Source organism: Salvelinus sp. IW2-2015, linkage group LG13, assembly GCF_002910315.2.
Source record: "Salvelinus sp. IW2-2015 linkage group LG13, ASM291031v2, whole genome shotgun sequence".
NCBI lineage: Eukaryota > Metazoa > Chordata > Actinopteri > Salmoniformes > Salmonidae > Salvelinus > Salvelinus sp. IW2-2015.
The window spans coordinates 5,649,508-5,673,303 of record NC_036853.1 but is presented as its reverse complement, the minus strand read 5'-3'; the positions used below and the strand labels follow the sequence as shown (position 1 = coordinate 5,673,303).

General features: G+C 41.9%; 1 protein-coding gene across 1 annotated transcript in view; it reads left to right on the top strand.

Moving 5' to 3' along the window:
• LOC111972023 (sodium- and chloride-dependent GABA transporter 2-like) overlaps positions 1-23,796 on the top strand; it is a 47,672-nt gene that overhangs the window by 859 nt on the left and 23,017 nt on the right. The window contains 6 exon segments of the mRNA XM_023998859.2: positions 5,795-5,995; positions 7,487-7,621; positions 8,344-8,484; positions 8,957-9,041; positions 9,351-9,483; positions 10,332-10,466. Of these exon segments, the coding sequence (XP_023854627.1) occupies positions 5,795-5,995; positions 7,487-7,621; positions 8,344-8,484; positions 8,957-9,041; positions 9,351-9,483; positions 10,332-10,466 (830 nt within the window).

Genomic DNA, 23,796 nt, shown 5'->3' with positions numbered 1-23,796 from the left:
GTTATGTTCCATTTGTTTATGCACCCTACATAAGGAGCTGTTATGTCACCCTACATAAGGAGCTGTTATGTCACCCTACATAAGGAGATGTTATGTCACCCTACATAAGGATCTGTTATGATACCCTCTATAAGGAGCTGTTATGTCACCGTACATAAGGAGATGCTATAGCACCCTACATAAGGAGCTGTTATGTTACCCTTTATACACCCTTTATATAGTATGACACCAGCTTTTAGATGATTTGTTATGGATCCATGCCATGCTTGTGAAGACTTGTGTGCTATATAAAGCATTTATATTTATATAGCATTTATAGTTAGTTTGAAGTGGGACCATCCCCTCAACTCCATTATGCAATTACAAAATAATTACTAAACTACTGTAGTATGTAAGTCCATGTTAATGCAATATTGTTGCTAGAGTTACTGAATAAATTCTAAACATGAATACAGTGAGATCATCCATATGTAATGTAGTATGTAAAGAAGTCATTCCTACTTTATGTTGGCTATACTTAGCTGATGCAGGTGTCTGGATAATGGGACCGGTCTAGAATATTATTGTTTTTTTCTGTCAGATGGGCAAAGTGAGGGGCATACAAATAGATTGAGTACAGTAATAGTTTTTAATATACATTTCTGGTTCTTAAAACATTCAGCTTTTTTTGTTTTGTTAAACGTGGCCCTACAGTAGCAACCCAGCAGATCTGGTCCTGTGGTGGAAATCAATGTCATTGTTTACATTTTCCCTTGGGGTTTTCACTCATTTGTGTCCTTATCTCATCCAGGACTTTGTGCCTTATACATTCTGACCACAATCAGTATGATGGGTTTTCACCCACATCCAAGTGTTGACTTGACTTATCTCAGACAAACAAAGAGACTCAGATATTGGAGAATTTAAACATGTACGTACAGTATCACACTCAGTCTTAATTTCAGACAGATGTGTTGAATAATTTGATCAGAGATGTTAATTTATCTAACATTTTTATAATTTCATAAAGTGTTTGGTAATGGGTTGCATAATTAAAATCCAATACACCTGCCAGGCAATCTGAAAGTGCTTCATTCTTCTACTATGTTGGAATATGTCAGGTAACTGTGATCATGCTTTGCATTTTCCACTGTACTGATGTTGACAGTTAACGTATGCATTAACCTGATGTTTGGAGACCTTACAGTCTGTCATCTGTCAGCGTGTCTAGAACTGATTGACTGAGTATTATTATGTTAGGACATCTCTTAATAAAGAAGCACAGAGGCAGTGCTATGACTGCATTAAAAACACGGTGTGTACAACACATTAGGAACAATCAGTGTAGATGAAGGGGAGGTGGCAGGTTAAAGAAGGATTTTTAAGCCTTGAGAATATTGAGGCATGGATTGTGTGTGTGCTATTCAGAGGGTGAATGGGCAAGACAAAAGATTTAAGTGACTTTGAAAGGGGTATGATTGTATGTGCCAGGCGCACAGGTTTGAGTGTGTCAAGAACTGCAAAGCTGTTGGGTTTTTCAGTTTCCCATGTGTGTCAAGAATGGTCACCCACCCAAAGAACATCCAACTAACTTGATACAATTGTGGGAAGCATTGGAGTCAACATGGGCCAGCATCCTTGTGGAATGCTTTCGACACCTTGTAGAATTCATGCCCCGATGAATTGAGGCTGTTCTGAGCGAAAAAGAGGGTGCAACTCAATATTAGGAAGGTGTTCCTAATGTTTTGTACACTCAATGTATATCAGTTGGTGGTTCAAACCACCTAAAACCAATTAAATTATGTTAATAAGAGCTAGAGCAGGATCTCACCACTGGTGGGTGTGATGACATGCTGTAACATCCTCAGACAAGTTTATGAACATCTAGTTCCAAAATTCAAATACTTTTCTGTTTTGTGTGTCAACGGAGCGTATCGTACGGAGCTTTGTGGCATACCTATGCCCCCTAGGCAAAAACTGTGAGGAAAATAGGGTTGTTATAAATAATGGTGATTCAGGTTGGAACTTGCAGTCTAAATCCTCTGACTCTCTTTGTATGATGCCAAGAATCACAATCACTTATATTCACAACAGCCATTTATTATTTCACAATGTCATGAAGCAAATCTTATGGAGAACATTTCCCAAGATGGCAGCGTAGGTGAAAAAGATCTGAGGGCCACCATCAATCTACACCTGCAGTAGTAACAGCACGTGATTAAACAGACATGAACACACACACACTCAAACCCACACACATATTCTCACACATAGGAACACAACATGACCACAAACATATACGTGCACAGTCAAATAATAACCCCTTGGTTTTCTGGGAAAAGAGTAGAAATAGTGATATCCCCTGACTATCCGTACATTTTTAAAACAAGAAAATTCTGCCGTCTGGTTTGCTTAATATAAGGAATTTGAAAGTATTTATACTTTTACTTTTGATGCTTAAGTATACTTTATCAATTAAATTGACTTTTGACACTTAAATAGGTTTAAAACCAAATACTTTGAAACTTTTCCTCAAGTAGTATTTACTGGGGGACATTCACTTTTACTTGAGTCATTTTCTATTAAGGTATCTTTACTTTTACTCAAGTATGACAACTGGGTACTTTTTCCACCACTGGTAGTCAGAAATAGTGATATCCAGTATTCAGACAGAAAGAGTGAAATCCATTAGGCTGACAGAAAGGGTGATATCTAGTAGTTAGACAGAAAGAGTAGAAAGAGTGATATCCAGTGGCGCTGGACAGAGAGAGTGATATCAGTAGGCTGACAGAAAGGGAGATATCTAGTAGTTAGACAGAAAGAGTAACAGAACAGAGTGATATCCAGTAGGCTAGACAGAAAGAGTGATATCGCAGTGAGACTGGCAGAAAGAGTGATATCAGTAGGCTGACAGAGAAGAGTGATATCCAGTAGACTGACAGAAAGAGTGATATCTAGTAGTTAGACAGAAAGAGTAGAAGAGTGATATCCAGTAGGCTTGACAGAAAGAATTGATATCCAGTTAGGCTGACAGAAAGAGTGATATCCAGTAGAGCTGACAGAAAAGAGGGTGATATTCAGTAGGCTGACAGAGAGAGTAATATCCAGTAGGCTGACAGAAAGAGTGATATCCAGTAGACTGACAGAAAAGCGTAATATCCAGTAGGCTGACAGAGAGAGTAATATCCAGTAGGCGACAAAAGAGTATATCCAGTAGGCTGACAGAAAGCGTAATATCCAGTAGGCTGACAGAGAGAGTGATATCCAGTAGGCTGACAGAAATAGTGATATCCGATAGGCTGACAGAAAGAGTGATATCCAGTAGGCTGACAGAGAGAGTAATATCCAGTAGGCTGACAGAAAGAGTGGATATCCAGTAGGCTGACAGAAAGAGTGATATCCAGTAGGCTGACAGAAAGAGTTAATCCAGTAGGCTGACAGAAAGAGTGATATCCAGTAGGCTGACAGAAAGAGAGAATATCCAGTAGGCTGACAGAGATAGTAAATATCCAGTAGGCTGACAGAAAGAGTGATATCCAGTAGGCTGACAGAAAGAGTGATATCCAGTAGCTGACAGAAAGAGTGATATCCAGGAGGCTGACAGAAAGAGTGATATCCAGTAGGCTGACAGAAAGAGTGATATCCGATAGGCTGACAGAGAGATTGATATCCAGTAGGCTGACAGAAAGAGTGATATCCAGTAGGTTACCCACTGTAGTCAGTCAGTGAGTCTGTTGAAGTGCAGTCTTTTATGAGAGAGGTGAATGCTGGCCCAGTGACTTGGTTTGAGACTTTATGAGAGAGGTGAATGCTGGCCCAGTGGCTTTGCGTGAGGCTTTATGAGAGAGGTGAATGCTTGGCTTGAGGCTTGGCATGCTCAGTTCTCCTCAGTCTTGGCCTTCATTTCAGACAGCCCCCTAGCTTCTGTATCAACACCTATCTGCAAAGCAGCTGTCCTGTTACTAAAAATGAGGCAAATATTTATTCTCACCTAGTAAATAAAAAGTGAGGCCTGTGCCCCTGGACTGGAGTCTGGAGAGGTCTCGGTGTGGAGGAATTTGGCTTCTGGGTCACGCTGCCCCCGTGGCCCACACTGAGCCTGTGAAAAACCAAGGTAAAGTGTGATCAGGCTCCCTGGCAGCCTGGAGATCTCCTCTCTATGCCGTCCCAGCAGCACAAAGAAGCCCCTTGCCAATAAGAGGCTCCAGTCCTTTATGATGCCAAGCCTTCATTCCCACCAAATACCTTCTGAAAACAAGGGGCTCTATTTTTACCGCTGGCCACAATTTGGCCCATGCTCAGAAGATGTTGGCTCCTCTCTCCCCTCCATCCCATCCACCCTGCCCTGCTCTGCCAGTGATAGGCTGAGCTAAGAGCACATTCCCAAAGCTTATGGCACAGTGGGGTTGCCATCTCTCCTATTGTTGCAGACCTAAATTCAACTCTCTCTGCCGAGAAAACAGCCGTCTTATTAGACCCAGGAGAGCCAGGTCGGAATGGCCCTGGTGTTTTGGGTTAAGGGGGGACGATTCTTGGAACAGTCCTCTCCCGCAGGCCGAACATTAATTTGTTTTGTTTGATCTGTGACGGGAGGGGCTACTGGACTAACCAAGTTGAGAGAGGGAGACAGGGGGGTCAGAGAGAGATAGAGTGAGGGAGAGAGTGAGAGGGAAGAAGAGAGAGGGGAGAGAGGGAGTGAAAGAGAAAGAAACAGAGAGGGAGAGGGAGGGGAGGGTGATGAGAGGCCTTGTTAATGAGATATGACAGCAGTGAGCACGGTCAGTGAGCTGTCTGTTTCCTCTTTCAGCATCACTGGACCTAAACACCGTCCGGCCATGAGTTGTGGAGCTCAAACAAGCCGTCACGTAAGACACAATTTTCAGTGACTGGACCCCTTCTAGACAGGGAAGGACAGAGTGTACAAAACATTAAGAACACCTTCCTAATATTGAGTTGCACAGGGAAGCTGGCCCATGTCGACTCCAATGCTTCCCACAGTTGTGTCAAGTTGGCTGCATGTTCTTTGGATGTTGGACCATTCTTGATACACACGGAAAACTGTTGAGTGTGAAGAACCCAACAGCGTTGCCGTTCTTGACACACTCAAACCAGTGCACCTGGCACCTACTTCCATATCCCGTTCAAAGACACTTAAATCTTTTGTCTTGCCCATTCACCCTCTGAATGGCACACACACACAATCCATGTCTCAATATTATGTCTCAAGGCTTAAAAATCCTTCTTTAACCTGTCTGCTACCCTTCATCTACACTGATTGAAGTGGATTTAACAAGTGACATCAATAAGGGATCATAGCTTTCACCTGGTCAGTCTATGTCATTGAAAGAGCAGCTGTAATTAATGTTTTGTCAATGTTTGACTCTTTCTTGCTTGTGGTAAATTGTGCGTGAGAACTACAGAATGTCTTGAAATTCTTCCTTCTCTCACACCTCTTGCTGCTTGACCTTTGTTCCAAACACTCAAAGGGGATGTATGCACAACTGAAGGGCCCCTATAACCCCCATGTCCTTGAGGCTTGTACTCCTCCCATTGTTAATTTCCAGGACATAGTCCCTAGGGAGACTTAAGGACTGTAAAGTTGTGTTTGCTTTAAGATGAGCCTGTTGATCTGGGAGTGGTGTGATAAAGGTATACAGATACTACAGGAGAAACCCCTTCCCTGCTCAATACCACTACACAGTAAATACAAGGCTTTAGGCTGTGGGGTTAGCCTATATAATTATGTAAGGTAGTGTTACTCTCCCTCCCAGTGTCTCACCTCTCCTCCACTCACTCTAATGTGTTGCTTCTTCAGGCGACATGGAGAGCCTGCCCAAGATGGACCCCTCCAACGACCACAGTCGGCCCCTGGACATTGTGCCACAGAGCGATGAGAAGATGAAGGAGAGGGGTCAGTGGGGCAACAAGGTGGAGTTTGTCCTGTCTGTCGCCGGGGAGATCATAGGACTGGGAAATGTGTGGCGCTTCCCTTACCTGTGCTACAAGAACGGAGGAGGTAGGTGTTAACCTTTTACTGCAGTGGGCTAAATCTGGGTCACTCAGAGTGTTTCTAGATAGTCTTAAACACATATATTTTGAAACAAAAGTATATACCTCACACACATGGTTATGGGCTAAAAGAAAAGAAGACACCTGTACCATGTCAGACATAGAGTTGAAATGTATTCGATGTTGAGTTTGCATCCCAATATTACACTTTATATACATCACAGAAGACTGAAATATAACAAAACCGTTTCACATAGTAAGACCAGATTTTTGGCCGTTTTTAAAAATATATTTTTTAATAATGTAATTATGAAAAATATTAATATCATTCCACCCATGAGGCCACTAGGTCATTTGAGTGCAGGAAAGGGATACCATCACAGTGCTCAATGACAGCATGTCACATCATTTTGTTCATATCGGTTCACAATCGTCCTTCAGTACTATTGATCAGGACAACTGTGACTGATGTCATATCCATATCATTAAAGAAATGTAAGTTTACCTACTATATTGCCTTTAACTGACCCAAAGCCTGTTGTTATGAACTTAAATGGCACTGGAGCCTTTGAGTACATTGTGTTTTAATGCTAGAAACAGTTATGAAGGGCATGGAATCTGGAATTAGCAGTGGTGTAAAACCTCAAAAGTGCTCATTTGGAGGTATGTAAATTGTTGTTGAGCAATAAATCCACCTAATGAATTTTTGACTGATATATGTTTATGCTTCTGTGCCGCCTGCCAAGCCCAGACACATAAAATATATAAATCATGCAGTACAACAGTAACAAACAACACACTCCTGTTTGGAATGTATTATATCCCACAATATTAGGGAGGTACCAATTAAAGTTTTTCAGAATGACAGGGTTGATGTCTTTTAAATTGGTCGTTTTAAAAGAGGTTGAGTAGACGAACGGACGGACGGACGGGGTGCATAAGGTAGTTCTGGGTTTCTTAAACTTCATTGTTTTTATATCTGTAGAACTTTAGGGTGAAGATAATGTATCATTTTATCAGAAAACAATAATTGATGTATTATGTCTAGCCCCCATTTCTCATATCTTGGTAAAATGTCATTGTAATAGCATTGTAACAGCAAGCTTGCCATTGTCCAAATGATTTACATTATTATACAAATGACAGTAATTTGATCAACATTTTCAAATCATTTGGAAAATAAATAAACTTAATACTAACATTTCACAAAGTATACCTCATTCTTCTGGAGAATGTTCTCCAAATCGGGGTCTTCCGTTCACCATTAATTGTAACGGAAGTTGCGCCGCAAGATCTGTGGATATCCTACCCGGCAAATGAATCGTGGGATGCTGACTTTAAAATTGGCCAAATCAAGGTAGCATTTTAGAGTACCTTTGGGACGTCCAACCTTGAAATGCTGCCTCAAAAAGCATCATCCTTGTTGATTGCATATGTCATCTGACCTCATATCAAAATGGAGTTCTAGTTCTCTCCTCTCCCCCTCTCCTCCCAACAGGTGCGTTCTTCATCCCCTACCTGATCTTCCTCTTCACGTGTGGGATCCCAGTATTCTTCCTGGAGACAGCTCTAGGACAGTACACCAGCGAGGGAGGTGTCACCTGTTGGAGGAAGATCACTCCACTGTTTGAAGGTGATCCTCCACTAATATCTACTGTCTATGAAGCAATGCCTTTCTTCACGGACTTGCTCATTTAGATGTTCCTGTGAAACTCCTGGCTTTTCGGTTATAGTACAGTTACAAAACATTTTGTCAGAACTATATTTTGTTTAATGTGCACTGCATATGAATGTGTTTCAAGGACAGGATTAAAGGGAAAATCCATTCAAAAACGATCTTCTTGATATTTTGCATCATCACGTTGCTTCTTGAAAGGGCAAAACATTTTGGGACTATATCAACAGTGGACTAATTATAAAAATACAAAAATATTGTTTTTTTTGTGGATTTTACCTCTATCTACAGCCATGTCTACTACTTGTCTGCATAACAGAATTGAATAAGAGAGACATTTTGAGAACTTTTTGCGTTAGTGCGTGTGTGTGAGTGCATGTGTGTGTTTGTGCATGCTTGTCTGCCAGTATGTAGTAGGAGGGGGTTGATGTAATTGTTGGCATGCCACTGACACTGGCACACTTCCAAGTATCCAACGCTTTCATCGTCCAATCGGCCCCTAATAAGGACAATATAACTGTAGACATTCACACAGGAGCCAGAGAGGCTACCGGATGGGAAATGGTGGAGTCGGCAATGTGAATGAAGACATGGTTTTCATGCGTGTTGTTGTATTCAACATTGAAAGGCATTGTCATAGCTAACCACAATGCTCCACTTGTCCTTGGTCCCCGCTGCAGGAGTGGGCTACGCCACACAAGTCATCGTGGCTCTGTTGAACTTCTATTACATCATCGTCCTGGCCTGGGCCATCTTCTACCTGTCCTACTCCTTCACCTGGGACCTGCCCTGGGCCTCCTGCAACAACACATGGAACACAGGTCAGAGATCCACCATAGGCTTAGTGGACGTTTTCCTTATTCAATCTTGTCAAAGCTCTTCCTCAAGGGCAGAAGGAATATGATTGGTTGGAGGAAAGCTCAATGGCAAGGTTGCTGGTTCGAATGTTACCCAACCCCTAACCAATTGAGATTACTTCAACTGAACCGATCGAATTTATTGCCTAAATATTCACATTGTTTCTGCCCTGGAGACAGAGCTGCCCACAAAACACGATCGAACGAGGAGAAGTCCAGCATGCCACCATATACAGAGAGAGGTTGAGCAGAAACATCCAGGACTACACTCAATTATTCATCAATTGTATTTATAAAGACCTTTTTACATCAGCAGTTGGTGGTGTCCCATGTAGTCTTACCTAACATTAGAATACGGTTGGGTTCCCTAGAAAAACCATATAGCTGGTGTCCTCACTGAACTTGTGCGAACTTGTTGTGCATTTCTGTTCTCAAGATTCTTGCATGGAGTTCCAGAGGAGGAATGACTCTTTCAATCAGCCACGTCTGAACGCCACGTCTCCTGTCATTGAGTTCTGGGAGTAAGTACTAAGAGTCTATTGTTTCTCCATCTCCTTAAGGAGCCTGGGTGGCCTACTGTTTATTCCTCAGCCAACTGGCCGTTGTCTTGCCAACTGGTGTTGCACTGCTGAATACAAAAACACGATAGTCTTCTTTATGGGTGATTTTAAGAGCTGTGGTGTCCTTACAGATACCTCCATAATGTACATGTTTGCTCTGTAATTTCAGAGCTTACTAATCATGTTTGGTTATCTGTAAATAGCAATCACATGTGTATCCACATAATTATCTCACGTTATCTGTTCCCTTGTGTGTTTGGGATTTTGTAGGCGGAGGGTTCTGCGTATCTCCTCTGGCATAGACAATATAGGATCTCTCAACTGGGACCTGGTGCTGTGTCTGGCCATAGCCTGGATACTGGTTTACTTCTGTATCTGGAAGGGAGTCAAATCCACCGGCAAGGTACTCTACATTCTGTCTCTGTGAGCCTCCCTAATACAGTTCCTGACCAGGAAGAACCTCTGAGCCCTATCCAGATTGATTGATTCAGTGATTTTATTTGGCAGTTTAAGAAATACAATGATTTATTTCCATTGTGGTCCCTTAAAGTGCATGGTGCAATAAATTATATAGAAACAGACATGAAAATGGTTCTACCGTTCAGTCATCAGAAAGCTTTTGACATACGTTTAAAAATAGGTTTTGGTCGGTATAGCTTTAAGCTGTTGTGGTAGTTTATTCCACTTAACAGCACCGGTATATAGAAAGATGTTCTTACCGGAAAGGCTCTTAAATTGGAAAAAGTCAATAGCATAGTCTCTGGCAATGAATAGGACCAAGAGTTGCTCCTGATCTGGTCACTTGTTCAGGACATATTCTAAGTATTTATACGCATTTCTCAAAGTTGCTTAACACCTTTGGACAGCCAAGTACTCTAGGTATGTGGTCCTGTGGAAGTCTGGCAGATAACGTGATACAGTAGCTGAGATGACTACACTCTTAGAAAAAAGGGTTCCAAAATAGTTATTTGGCTGTCCCCATAGGAGAACCCTTTTGGGTTCTACATGGAACCCAAAAGGATTCTACCTGGAACCAAAAAGGGTTCTCCCTATGTTGACAGCCGAAAAACCCTTTAGGTTCTAGATAGCTCTTTTTTTTTTTTGAGTGTGTGGTAGAGACCAATGACTCTTTTGCTTCTTAACCCACTGTGTTGTACATTGCTATCTGTGATTCTTGGTGCTGTACTGTTTTGCACTATGCATACCGTAGCCGTGTGTATGTACAGTACAACCTTAACCCTGTTCCCTCAGGTGGTGTATTTTACAGCTACCTTCCCCTACATCATGCTGTGTATCCTGCTCATCAGAGGGGTCACCCTACCGGGAGCCTTCATAGGAATCAAGTTCTACCTCTACCCAGACCTGGGCCGCCTGTCCGACCCACAGGTACGCACACACAAACACACAGGCACACACACACACACATCCCGACCATCACATCTGTGGGAAGTGGAAAAACCCCACAGTGTGTGTGGACAGTGTTTGACACGATGACCCTATAGACTGACTGACCCAGCGCTCCTCTGACCTCTGCCTGTCAGAAATAGAACACCTCACAGTCACACCTCTTGTGTATTCCCCAAGGTTACTATAGTTACTGTAGAACTGTGTTCCAGTACATAGAACTTGGACGATGAATGATTCACTTCGTTAGTTGAGCGAGTAATACTAATATGAAAGTGATTATTATACTTTGATTAGGAGGAGTGGTGCTTTGGCAGTGATGTAGGATTGTCCTCCAACCCCTTGGGAGCTAGCGCAATATCATCAAGAATGTTATAGAGCTGGATCATTAACAAATAAAACCTTGTCTGGTCAAGAGAGCAGAACATGACATGGGAAAAACCAGGAGGACGTTGTCTTTCAAACTAATGCCGTGCCAGAGAATGACCGAATCTGTAAAGTTGCCAGTCCCTAGAAATATTTGACGAGTGAGAGGATCTGGAGAGAAGAATACAGGTGTGCCAAGCTTGTAGTGCCATACCCAAGAATAATTGAGGCCATAATCGATGCCAAAGGTGCTTCAACAAAGTACTGAGTAAAGAGTCTGAATACTTAAAAAAATATATAAAAAAATAGGCAAACATTCTAAACACCTGTTTTTGCCTTGTCCTTATGGGGTATTGTGTGTAGAATGATGAGGGGGGGAAACGATTTAATCCATTTTAGAATAAGGCTGTAACATAACAAAATGTGAAAAAAGTCAATGGGTCTGAATACTTTACAAATGCACTGTATACACTACCGGTCAAATGTTTTAGAACACCTACTCATTCAAGGGTTTCTTTATTTTTGCTATTTTCTACATTGTATAATAATAGTGAAGACATCAAAACTATGAAATAACACATATGGAATCATGTAGTAACCTATCAAGGCACAAGCCGAGACCCAGCTGCAGACACAGGAGGCAGATGGTTGAAATCTTACAATGTTTAATAATCCAAAAGGAGTAAGAGAATGGTCGTGGACAGGCAAAAGATCAAAACCAGATCAGAGTCCAGGAGGTACAGAGTGGCAGAAAGGCTTGTGGTCAAGGCAGGCAGAATGGTCAGGCAGATGGGTACAGAGTCCAGAAACAGGCAAGGGTCAAAACTGGGAAGACTAGCAAAAAGAGAATAGCAAAAGGAGAACAGGAAAAACACGCTGGTTGACTTGACTAACATATAAGACAAACTGGCACAGAGAGACAGGAAACACAGGGATAAATACACTGGGGAAAATAAGCGACACCTGGAGGGGGTGGAGACAATCACAGGAACAGGTGAAACAGATCAGGGCGTGACAGTAACCGAAAAAATGTTAAACAAATCAAAATATATTTTATATTTGAGATTGTTCAAATAGCCACCCTTTGCCTTGATAACAGCTTTGAACACTCTTGGCATTCTCTCAACCAGGTAGTCACCTGGAATGCATTTCAATTAACGTGTGTGCCTTGTTAAAAATGTATTTGTGTAATTTATTTTCTTCTTAATGCGTTTGAGACAATCAGTTGTGTTGTGACAAGGAAGATACAGAAGATAGCCCTATTTGGTAAAAGACCAAGTCCATATTATGGCAAGAACAGCTCAAATATGCAAAGAGAAACGACAGTCCATCACTACTTTAAGACATGGTCAGGCAATAAGGAATATTTCAAGAACTTTGTAAGTTTCTTCAAGTGCAGTCGCAAAAACCATCAAGTGCTATGATGAAACTGGCTCTCATGAGGACTGCCACGGGAATGGAAGACCCAGAGTTACCTCTGCTGCAGAGGATAAGTTCATTATATTTACCAGCCTCAGAAATTGCAGCCCAAGTAAATGCTTCACAGAGTTCAAGTAACAGACACATCTCAACATCAACTGTTCAGAGAAGACTGTGTGAATCAGGCCTTCGTGATCGAATTGCTGCAAAGAAACCACTACTAAAGGACACCAATAATAAGAAGAGACTTGCTTGGGCCAAGAAACACGAGCAATGGACATTAGACCGGTGGAAATTTGTCCTTTGGTGTGGAGTCCAAATTGGAGATTTTTAGTTCCCACCGCCGTGTCTTTCTGAGACAAGGTGTGGGAGAGCGGATGATCTCTGCCTGTGTATTTCCCAACGTAGAGTATGGAGGAGGTGTTGGGGGTGCTTTGCTGATGACACTGTCTGTGATTTATTTAGAATTCAAGGCACACTTAACCAGCATGGCTACCATAGCATTCTGCAGCGATACGCCATCCCATCTGGTTTGGGCTTAGTGGAACTATCATCTGTTTTTCAACAGGACATTGACCCAACACACCTCCAGGCTGTGTAAGGGCTATTTTACCAAGAAGGGGAGTGATTGAGTGCTGCATCAGATGACCTGGCCTCCACAATCCCCCGACCTCAACCAAATTGAGATGGTTTGGGATGAGTCGTACCACAGAGTGAAGGAAAAGCAGCCAACAAGTGCTCAGCATATGTGGGAACTCCTTCAAGACTGTTGGAAAAGCATTCCAGGTGAAGCTGGTTGAGAGAATGCCAAGAGTGTGCAAAGATGTCATCAAGGCAAAGGGTGGCTATTTGAAGAATCTCGAATATAAAATATATTTTGATTTGTTTAACACTTTTTTGGTTACTACATGATTCCATATGTGTTATTTCACTATTACTCTGCAATGTAGAAAATAGTACAAATAAAGAAAAACCCTTGAATGAGTAGGTGTTCTAAAACTTTTGACCGGTAGTATATGTGTCTTTCAAATCTTTGAATGTTCTCAAACCATTACTGTCCATGATATTGGCAAGTTACGGATTCCATATTTGGACCATTGTGGGGATGTAAAAGGCTGCCTTCCAGATCGCAAAGCATTATCGTGAAATATTGGCTTATGGGCATGCCAAGTTACATTGTTTAAACATTTTGCACCAAATATAAATTGTGTGAGCAATAACAGGACCAAAGCGTAATTTACATTGTTTAATGGATACAGTGGTTCCTCAATTAAATGTTCGAACCACCAGAGGGCATCTTTGAGCACATCTACTCCATTTATTAATCAGAGCATTAGAAGCCGAGCAAAGAACACCATGCCATGCAATTGTGAATACGCTTCATGATTAAAATGTTATTATATATTTCATTATAGGCCCATGGGAAGAAAAAAACTAAGAAGATCAAGCAAGCCAAGTCCCAATATGTGCAGAATAGTGTATGAAATATTTGGATGGTTAGGATCGGACCCTTTTAATAAAAAAAATCCTAAAATAACATACCCAAATCCAAATGCATGTAGCTCAGGACCTGAAGCAAGGATATGCATATTCTTGATACCATTTGAAAGGAAACACTAAGAATTTTGTGGGAATGTGAAATGAATATAGAACAATATAACACATTAGATCTGGTAAAAGATAATACAAAAGAAAAAACATTTAGTTTCCTATTTCTTATTTTATTTTACATCATCTTTGAAATGCAAGAGAAAGGCCAATATATGACTTAGGAGTCTAGGTCCAATTTAGATTTTGGCCACTAGATGGCAGCAGTGTATGTGCAAAGTTTTAGACTGATCCAATTAACCATTGCATTACTGTTCAAAATATTGTATCAAGTCTGCCCAAATGTGCCTAATTGGTTAATTGATAAATTTTCAAGTACATAACTGTGCACTCTCTCAAACAATAGCATGGTATTTTTTCACTGTAATAGCTACTGTAAATTGAACAGTGCAATTTAAGCTTTCTGACCATATAAGACATATCTATGTCCTGGGAAATGTTCTTGTTGCTTACAACATCATGCTAATCACATTAGTGCACATTAGCTCAACCATCCTGCGCAGGACACCGCTCCCTAAAGGCCGACATTTGTTTATTTTCAGTTAAATCTGGTCGTTTCAATTCAAATGTGACTAGTTCCATTCTCCATTCTCTTTTTGATATTATATCCTCGCTTTTACTTATGATTATTTTRGTTGTAGCCCGTTCTGCAGTTCACAGTGCTGTATGGGTTTTGACTGACAGCTGTTATAAACTTCAGCACATTGGCGCAACAAGAAGATGCCCCTACCTCTCCCGCTAATTGGGGTACTTTTGCACATTTGTTGTTGTCTGAGTGAGGCAAATGCTGGAAATCGAGATGTCACCAAATGCTTCTTTCTATTGTTGTTATCTATTCGGTAACATTTCATAATCATTCATTCATTCAGAAGGTGCGCTCGCTCATGTCCTCACTCAGATGACTGACCGGCAACATCTATCCGTAGCCTAAATTGAATTTTCACACCTAGCCAAGCTATTAGACGATCCTTTTGTAAGTTATTGGAGGTGTGAATGTTTCTGTCCAAGAGTCTCTCTTCTGCCCAAGTGTCTCTCTTCTCTCGCACTATAGAGTCCTGCATGGGCCAAAAAATCAGCTGGCGGGTGGTCCCGGAGTTGAGAGAGAACTTGGGTATTGACGCAATTGCACTTGACGTGGACTGACGATTTTCCCGAAACAGGATACTTGTGCCTTACAGCCCATTACATAAACAAAGAGTGTTGTCTCCTGGAGTGGTGCTATTCAGCACAGAGTGGGACAGTTCTCAACTCAAAACTGCAGACAACGGAAGGCCAGCCATTCTGAAAGAATAGCCATACGCAGGCCATGGGCCATCCGCAGGCCATAGGCCTAAACTGGTGCGGCTGGTAAAAGTTTCAGTAGGCTTATACTCAATATGTAGAATTTTTGCAGCCTATATTCGATTCCAGGAATTGTTTTTTAAGTTACAATTAAATGATGGTGTTATCTAAACTATATTGAATGTAATATCTTGTTTTGTTATGTCGGCTATAGGCTTTCTGTAGGTTAAGGCTCTTTCAAAGTCATTTGAGTTGTCAATATGCCGCGTTGCATTGCGATTTAAAAAAAAAATTCATGACATGATTTCTTTTATCCAAATGTTAAATAGACATGCAGAAAAATRCAGTCATCCAGGAAATAGTAATAATAGTCTACTGTCTGGAGTCATAAAAACATTAGGCTAAATAAATTGATGTTATTTTGTTGGGTAATTGATCATCTCACGGAACTCATAAGAAGCGTCTTCTCTGTTCAACATAATTATTCATTGAGAATGTTAAACCCATAGGCCCGCAGTAAATGAAATTAGATTACCAGGTTCATTTTTCATTCCATTTTACTCCCTACAGTATGTTCAGTAGAGAGGGGGTAGCCTATTATAGCCTTGTATTTGTCATTGTTGATGAAATACGAGTGCTGTAGACTAATAGGTGTGTTTGAAAAATGACAAGCTTGCATCTGATTATTCATTATGAATAGGATTTATTTTATTTCATTCGTTTACATTCTTTATTGTAACCACGTCTCAAGTAATTGAACACGCACACACACACACACACACACACACACACAACACACACACCACACACACACACACACACACACACACACACACACACACACACACACACACAACACCACACACACCACACACTCACACACTCACACACTCACACACTCACACACTCACAAACAACAGGAGCAGATTAACTTGGCCAAAAATGTGCTTTGTTAAAGACGAAAGAAAGAATGTGTCTGTAGTTATTTATTTTGAACCAAAGCCATGAATGAGGGAGGGCTCTATTACATTTTTTWATTTTTTTAAATAAAATAGCACCGGAAGAAATGGCAGCAGTTTTACGGGCACCCAACCAATTGTGCTATTATGTGGGMTTTTTTCGCATTATTTGTAACTTATTTTGTACATAATGTTTCTGCAACCGTATTTTACGGCAGATAAGAGCTTCTGGATATCAGGACAGCGATCACTCACCTCGGATTAGACAAAGATTTTTTCAACAACAAGAAAGACTCACATGATATTCTCCAAACACCCGGCAGGGCTAACATCCCAGTTATTCGCAAAGGGAAAGCGACGCAGGTACAGAGGATGAAGAGCCGGATGATATTCAGCTAGCGGGATATACGCTGCACCGGCAGGATAGAACAGCACACTCCGGTAAGACGAGGGGGGCGGTCTGTGCATATTTGTAAACAACAGCTGGTGCATGAAATCTAAGGAAGTCTCTAGATTTTGCTCGCTTGAAGTAGAGTATATTGTGATAAATTGCAGGCCACACTACTTGCCTAGAGAGTTCTCAGCTATACTTTTCGTGGCTGTTTATTTACCACCACAATCAGATGCTGGCACTAAGACCGCACTCAGTCAGCTGTATAAGGAAATAAGCAAACAGGAAACCACTCACCCAGAGGTGGCGATCCTAGTGGCCGGAGACTTTAATGCAGGGAAACTTAAATCAGTTCTACCAAATCTCTATCAACATGTTAAATGTGCAACCAGAGGGGAAAAAATTATAGATCACCTGTACTCCACACACAGAGACGCGTACAAAGCTCTCCCTCGCCCTCCATTTGGTAAATCCGACCACAACTCTATCCTGATTCCTGCTTACAAAAAAAAATTTAAGCAGGAAGCACCAGTGACTCGGTGTATAAAAAAGTGGTCAGATGAAGCAGATGCTAAACTACAGGACTGTTTTGCTATCACAGACTGGAACATGTTCCGTGATTCTTCCGATGACATTGAGGAATACACCACATCAGTCACTGGCTTTATCAATAAGTGCATCGAGGACGTCGTCCTCACAGTGACTGTACGTACATACCCCAACCAGAAGCCATGGATTACAGGCAACATTCGCACTGAGCTAAAGGGTAGAGCTGCCGCTTTCAAGGTGCGGGACTCTAACGCGGAAGCTTACAAGAAATCCTGCTATGCCCTGCGACGTACCATCAAACAGGCAAAGCGTCAATACAGGGTTAAGGTTGAATCATACTACACCGGCTCCGACGCTTGTCGGATGTGGCAGGGCTTGCAAACTATTACAGACTACAAAGGGAAGCACAGCCGCGAGCTGCCCAGTGACACAAGCCTACCAGACAAGCTAAATCACTTCTATGCTCACTTCGAGGCAAGCAACACTGAGGCATGCATGAGAGCATCAGCTGTTCCGGACGACTGTGTGATCACGCTCTCCGTAGCCGACGTGAGTAAGACCTTTAAACAGGTCAACATACACAAGGCTGCGGGGCCAGACTGATTACCAGGACGTGTTACCAGGACGATTACCAGGACGTGTTCACTGACATTTTCAACATGTCCCTGATTGAGTCTGTAAAACCAACATGTTTCAAGCAGACCACCATAGTCCCTGTGCCCAAGAACACAAAGGCACATAAATGACTACAGACCCGTAGCACTCACGTCTGTAGCCATAAAGTGCTTTGAAAGGCTGGTAATGGCTCACATCAACACCATTATCCCAGAAACCCTAGACCCACTCCAATTTGCATACCGCCCAAACAGATCCACAGATGATGCAATCTCTATTGCACTCCAAACTGCCCTTTCCCACCTGGACAAAAGGAACACCTATGTGAGAATGCTATTCATTGACTACAGACACACCAAGACACACCAAGAGAGTCGTGAAGAGGGCACAACAAAGCCTATTCCCCCTCAGGAAACTAAAAAGATTTGGCCTTGGTCCTGAGATCCTCAAAAGGTTCTACAGCTGCAACATCGAGAGCATCCTGACAGGTTGCATCACTGCCTGGTACGGCAATTGCTCGGCCTCCGACCGCAAGGCACTTCAGAGGGTAGTGCGTACGGCCCAGTAAATCACTGGGGCAAAGCTGCCTGCCATCCAGGACCTCTTGACCAGGTGGTGTCAGGGGAAGGCCCAGAGACCCTAGTCAAAGACTCCATCCACCCTAGTCATAGACTGATCTCTCTGCTACCGCACGGCAAGCGGTACCGGAGTGCCAAGTTTAGGTCCAAAAGGCTTCTTAAAAGCTTTAAACTCCCCACGCCATACGACTCCTGAACAGCTAATCAAAGGTCTACCCAAACTCCTCTTTTATGCTGCTGCTACTCTCTATTTACTCCCTATCCACATCGACGGGACAGTAGTGGAGAAGGTGGAAAGTTTTAAGTTCCTCGGCGTACACATRACGGACAAACTGAAATGGTCCACCCACACAGACAGCGTGGTGAAGAAGGCACAGCGGTGCCTCTTCAACCTCAGGAGGCTGAAGAAGTTCGGCTTGACACTGAAAACACTCACAAACTTTTACAGATGCACAATCGAGAGCATCCTGTCGGGCTGTATCACCGCCTGGTACGGCAACTGCTCCGCCCACAACCGTAAGGCTCTCCAGAGGGTAGTGAGGTCTGCACAACGCATCACCAGGGGCAAACTACCTGCCCTCCAGGACACCTACACCACCTGATGTCACAGGAAGGCCAAAAAGATCATCAAGGACAACAACCACCCAAGCCACTGCCTGTTCACCCCGCTATCATCCAGAAGGCAAGGTCAGTACAGGTGCATCAAAGCGGGGACTGAGAGACTGAAAAACAGTCTTGAAAAGATTGAAAAAATCTCAAGGCCATCAGACTGTTAAACAGCCATCACTAATATTGAGTGGCTGCTGCCAACATACTGAGTCAAATCTCTAGCCACTTTAATAATTAAAAATTAGATGTAATAAATTTATCACTAGTCACTTTTTAAACAATGCCACATTATATAATGTTTACATAACCTACATTACTCATCTCATATGTACAGTGGGGAGAACAAGTATTTGATACACTGCCGATTTTGCAGGTTTTCCTACTTACAAAGCATGTAGAGGTCTGTCATTTCTATCATAGGTACACTTCAACTGTGAGAGACGGAATTAAAACAAAAATCCAGAAAATCACATTGTATGATTTTTAAGTAATTAATTTGCATTTTATTGCATGACATAAGTATTTGATACATCAGAAAAGCAGAACATAATATTTGGTACAGAACCCTTTGTTTGCAATTACAGAGATCATACGTTTCCTGTAGTCTTGACCAGGTTTGCACACACTGCAGCAGGGATTTTGGTCCACTCCTCCATACAGACCTTCTCCGGATGCTTCAGGTTTCGGGGCTGTCGCTGGCAATACGGACTTTCAGCTCCCTCCAAAGATTTTATTGGGTTCAGGTCTGGAGACTGGCTAGGCCACTCCAGGACCTTGAGATGCTTCTTACGGAGCCACTCCTTAGTTGCCTGGCTGTGTGTTTCGGGTCGTTGTCATGCTGGAAGACCCAGCCACGACCCATCTTCAATGCTCTTACTGAGGGAAGGAGGTTGTTGGCCAAGATCTCGCGATACATGGCCCATCCATCCTCCCTCAATACGGTGCAGTCGTCCTGTCCCCTTTGCAGAAAAGCATCCCAAAGAATGATGTTTCCACATCCATGCTTCACGGTTGGGATGGTGTTCTTGGGGTTGTACTCATCCTTCTTCTTCCTCCAAACACGGCGAGTGGAGTTTACCAAAAAGCTCTATTTCTGTCTCATCAGACCACATGACCTTCTCCCATTCCTCCTCTGGATCATCCAGATGGTCATTGGCAACTTCAGACGGGCCTGGACATGCGCTGGCTTGAGCAGGGGACCTTGCGTGCGCTGCAGGATTTTAATCCATGACTGCGTAGTGTGTTACTAATGGTTTCTTTGAGACTGTGGTCCCAGCTCTCTTCAGGTCATTGACCAGGTCCTGCCGTTTATTTCTGGCTGATCCCTCACCTTCCTCATGATCATTGATGCCCCACGAGGTGAGATCTTGCATGGAGCCCCAACCGAGGGGATTGACCGTCATCTTGAACTTCCATTTTCTAATAATTGCGCCAACAGTTGTTGCCTTCTCACCAAGCTGCTTGCCTATTGTCCTGTAGCCCATCCCAGCCTTGTGCAGGTCTACAATTTTATCCCTGATTCCTTAACCAGCTCTCTGGTCTTGACCATTGTGGAGAGGTTGGAGTCTGTTTGATTGAGTGTGTGGACAGGTGTCTTTTATACAGGTAACAAGTTCAAACAGGTGCAGTTAATACAGGTAATGAGTGGAGAACAGGAGGGCTTCTTAAAGAAAAACTCCACAGGTCTGTGAGAGCCAGAATTCTTACTGGTTGGTAGGTGATCAAATACTTATGTCATGCAATAAAATGCAAATTAATTACTTAAAAATCATAAAATGTGATTTTCTGGATTTTTGTTTTAGATTCCGTCTTTCACATTTGAAGTGTACCTATGATAAAAATGACAGACCTCTACATGCTTTGTAAGTAGGAAAACCTGCAAAATCGGCAGTGTATCAAATACTTGTTCTCCCCACTGTATATACTGTACTCTATACCATCTACTGCATCTTGCCTATGCCCCATGGCCATCGCTCATCCATATATTTTTTGTACATATTCTTATTCATTCCTTTACACTTGTGTGTGTAAGGTAGTTGTTGTGAAATTGTTCTTGTTAGATATTATTGCGCGGTCTAAACTAGAAGCACAAGCATAACATCTGCTAACCATGTGTATGTGACAAATACAATTTGATTTGATTTGATGCACCCCTTCAGGTGTTGACCTTACCGTGAAATGCTTACCTACAAGCCCTTAACCAACAATGCAGTTTAAGAAAGTGTTAAGAAAATATTTACAAAATAAACTAAAGTAAAAAATAATAATACATTTTCTTTAACTTGCATTTGGAGTTCTTAAAATTGAATTGAATGACATACATTATTTTGGAAAAGTAATGCATCTTTTCGATGTAGGCTATGTTTGCTAGGCTTAGGTGTGTGGCTGAGTAGAAACTCTTGGACAGAAACAAATTAAGTTGTGTAGTGTGTCACACCCTTTATTGGTTTATCAGCATGTTTTGAGTGTTTATTTATCTGTGCTTAGTAGCCGAGGCTATATGTCTGCGCCATCAATGCGTTCATTTAGCAGACATCACTTGCGTATATTCAGTCAACACACATACAGTTGAAGTCGGAAGTTTACATACAGTCATTAAAACTCGTTTTTCAACCACTCCACAAATTTCTTGTTAACAAACTATAGTTTTGGCAAGTCGGTTAGGACATCTACTTTGTGCATGACACAATACATTTTTCCAACAATTGTTAACAGACAGATTATTTCACTTATAACTCACTGTTTCACAATTCCAGTGGGTCAGAAGTTTTCATACACTAAGTTGACTGTGCCTTTAAATAGCTTGGAAAATTCCAGAAAATTATGTCATGGCTTTAGAAGCTTCTGAAAGGCTAATTAACATAATTTGAGTCAATTGGGGGTGTACCTGTGGATGTATTTCAAGGCCTACCTTCAAACTCACTGCCTATTTGCTTGACATCATGGGAAAATCAAAAGAAATCAGCCAAGACCTCAGACAGAAATGGTAGACCTCCACAAGTCTGGTTCATCCTTGGGAGCAATTTTCAAACGCCTGAAGATACCTTGTTCATCTGTACAAACAATAGTACGTAAGTATAAACACCATGGAACCACGCAGCCGTCATACTGCTCAGGAAGGAGACGCGTTCTGTCTCCTACAGATTAACGTACTTTGGTGCGAAAAGTGCAAATCAATCCCAGAACAACAGCAAAGGACCTTGTGAAGATGCTGCAGGAAACAGGTACAAAAGTATCTATATCCACAGTAAAACGAGTCCTATATCGACATAACCTGAAAGGCCGCTCAGCAAGGAAGAAGCCACTGCTCCAAAACCGCCATAAAAAAGCCAGACTACGGTTTGCAGCTGCACATGGGGACAAAGATTGTATTGTAGAACTGTTTGGCCATAATGATCATCATTTTGTTTGGAGGAAAAAGGGGGATGCTTGCAACCAAAGAACACCATCCCAACCGTGAAGCACGGGGGTGGCAGCATCATGTTGTGGAGGTGCTTTGCTGCAGGAGGGACTGGTGCACTTTACAAAATAGCTGGCATCATGAGGCAGGAAACTTATGTGGATATATTGAAGCAACATCTCAAGACATCAGTCAGGAAATTAAAGCTTGGTCGCAAATGGGTCTTCCAAATGAACAATGACCCCAAGCATACTTCCAATATTGTGGCAAAATGGCTTAAGGACAACAAAGTTAAGGTATTGGAGTGGCCATCACAAAGCCCTGACCTCAGTTCTATAGAAAATTTGTGGGCAGAACTGAAGAAGCATGTGCGAGCAAGGAGGCCTACAAACCTGACTCAGTTACACCAGCTCTGTCAGGAGGAATGGACCAAATTTCACCCAACTTATTGTGGAAAGCTTGTGGAAGGCTACCCGAAACATTTGACCCAAGTTAAACAATTTAAAGGCAATGCTACCAAATACTAATTGAGTGTATGTAAACTTCTGACCTACTGGGAATGTGACGAAAGAAATAAAAGCTGAAATAAATAATTCTCTCTGCTTTTATTCTGACATTTCACATTCTTAAAATAAGTGGTGATCCTAATTGACCTAAAACAGGGATTTTTACAAGGATTACACATCAGGAATTGTYAAAAACTGAGTTTAAATGTATTTGGCTAAAGTGTAGGTAAACTTCCGACTTCAACTGTATATTTTGCAGTAAGAGTATAACAGAACATTTGAGTTTCTCTTACAATAAAAACATTACAGTTTAACAACATGTATAGTAAGTAAGAGGCTACAACCCAGTTACAGCTTCTTCTGACAAAGTAGAAACAAAGAATATGTATTTTTCCTGGTGTGAGCTGTTTTATGAGAGGGACAGAGGAAGAGCAATCCTTACACTATTGTTCTACATTTAATCACCCTCTACTTCTTCCTCTTTATCATTCAGTTCTTTCAAATTAAATCATGAAGTTGTTCACAATTATCAGTTTCTATCTGGTTTCCATCACTCATTCATCAATTGACGTAATTTATTCAGTGAGGAGAGACATTCGCACCTAGGTACCAGTGCTTTACACCAAACTAAAAAGCATAATCAGCGTTCTAACTCACCTTGGTGGTGCCACAATATACCGACCTATACCATAATTTACGTCACTGCACCGCACCGAAGCATTGAACTACAGAAATGCAGCTGTGGCAGTATATTCATTTCGACAATGGATATTCTGCCGGTTAAAGCAACAGGAATATTAGTCTACTGAGGTTGGATTGATTAGATTTGAGCGTTCTGTTAAAGTTTCTGGCAATGGTTTTATCTATGGAAGGAAATATCTCTACTCCCAAAAATGTTAAATGGGAAATGATTGGGATTTCATAAGTGGAGATGCAGTCCTCCATCTGGGTTTTAAGATGCAGTAGGGCAGATTTGGTTAATTTAATTAGCAACTTGAGATGGAGCTGAATTTGTTTATGATATTCAAAGC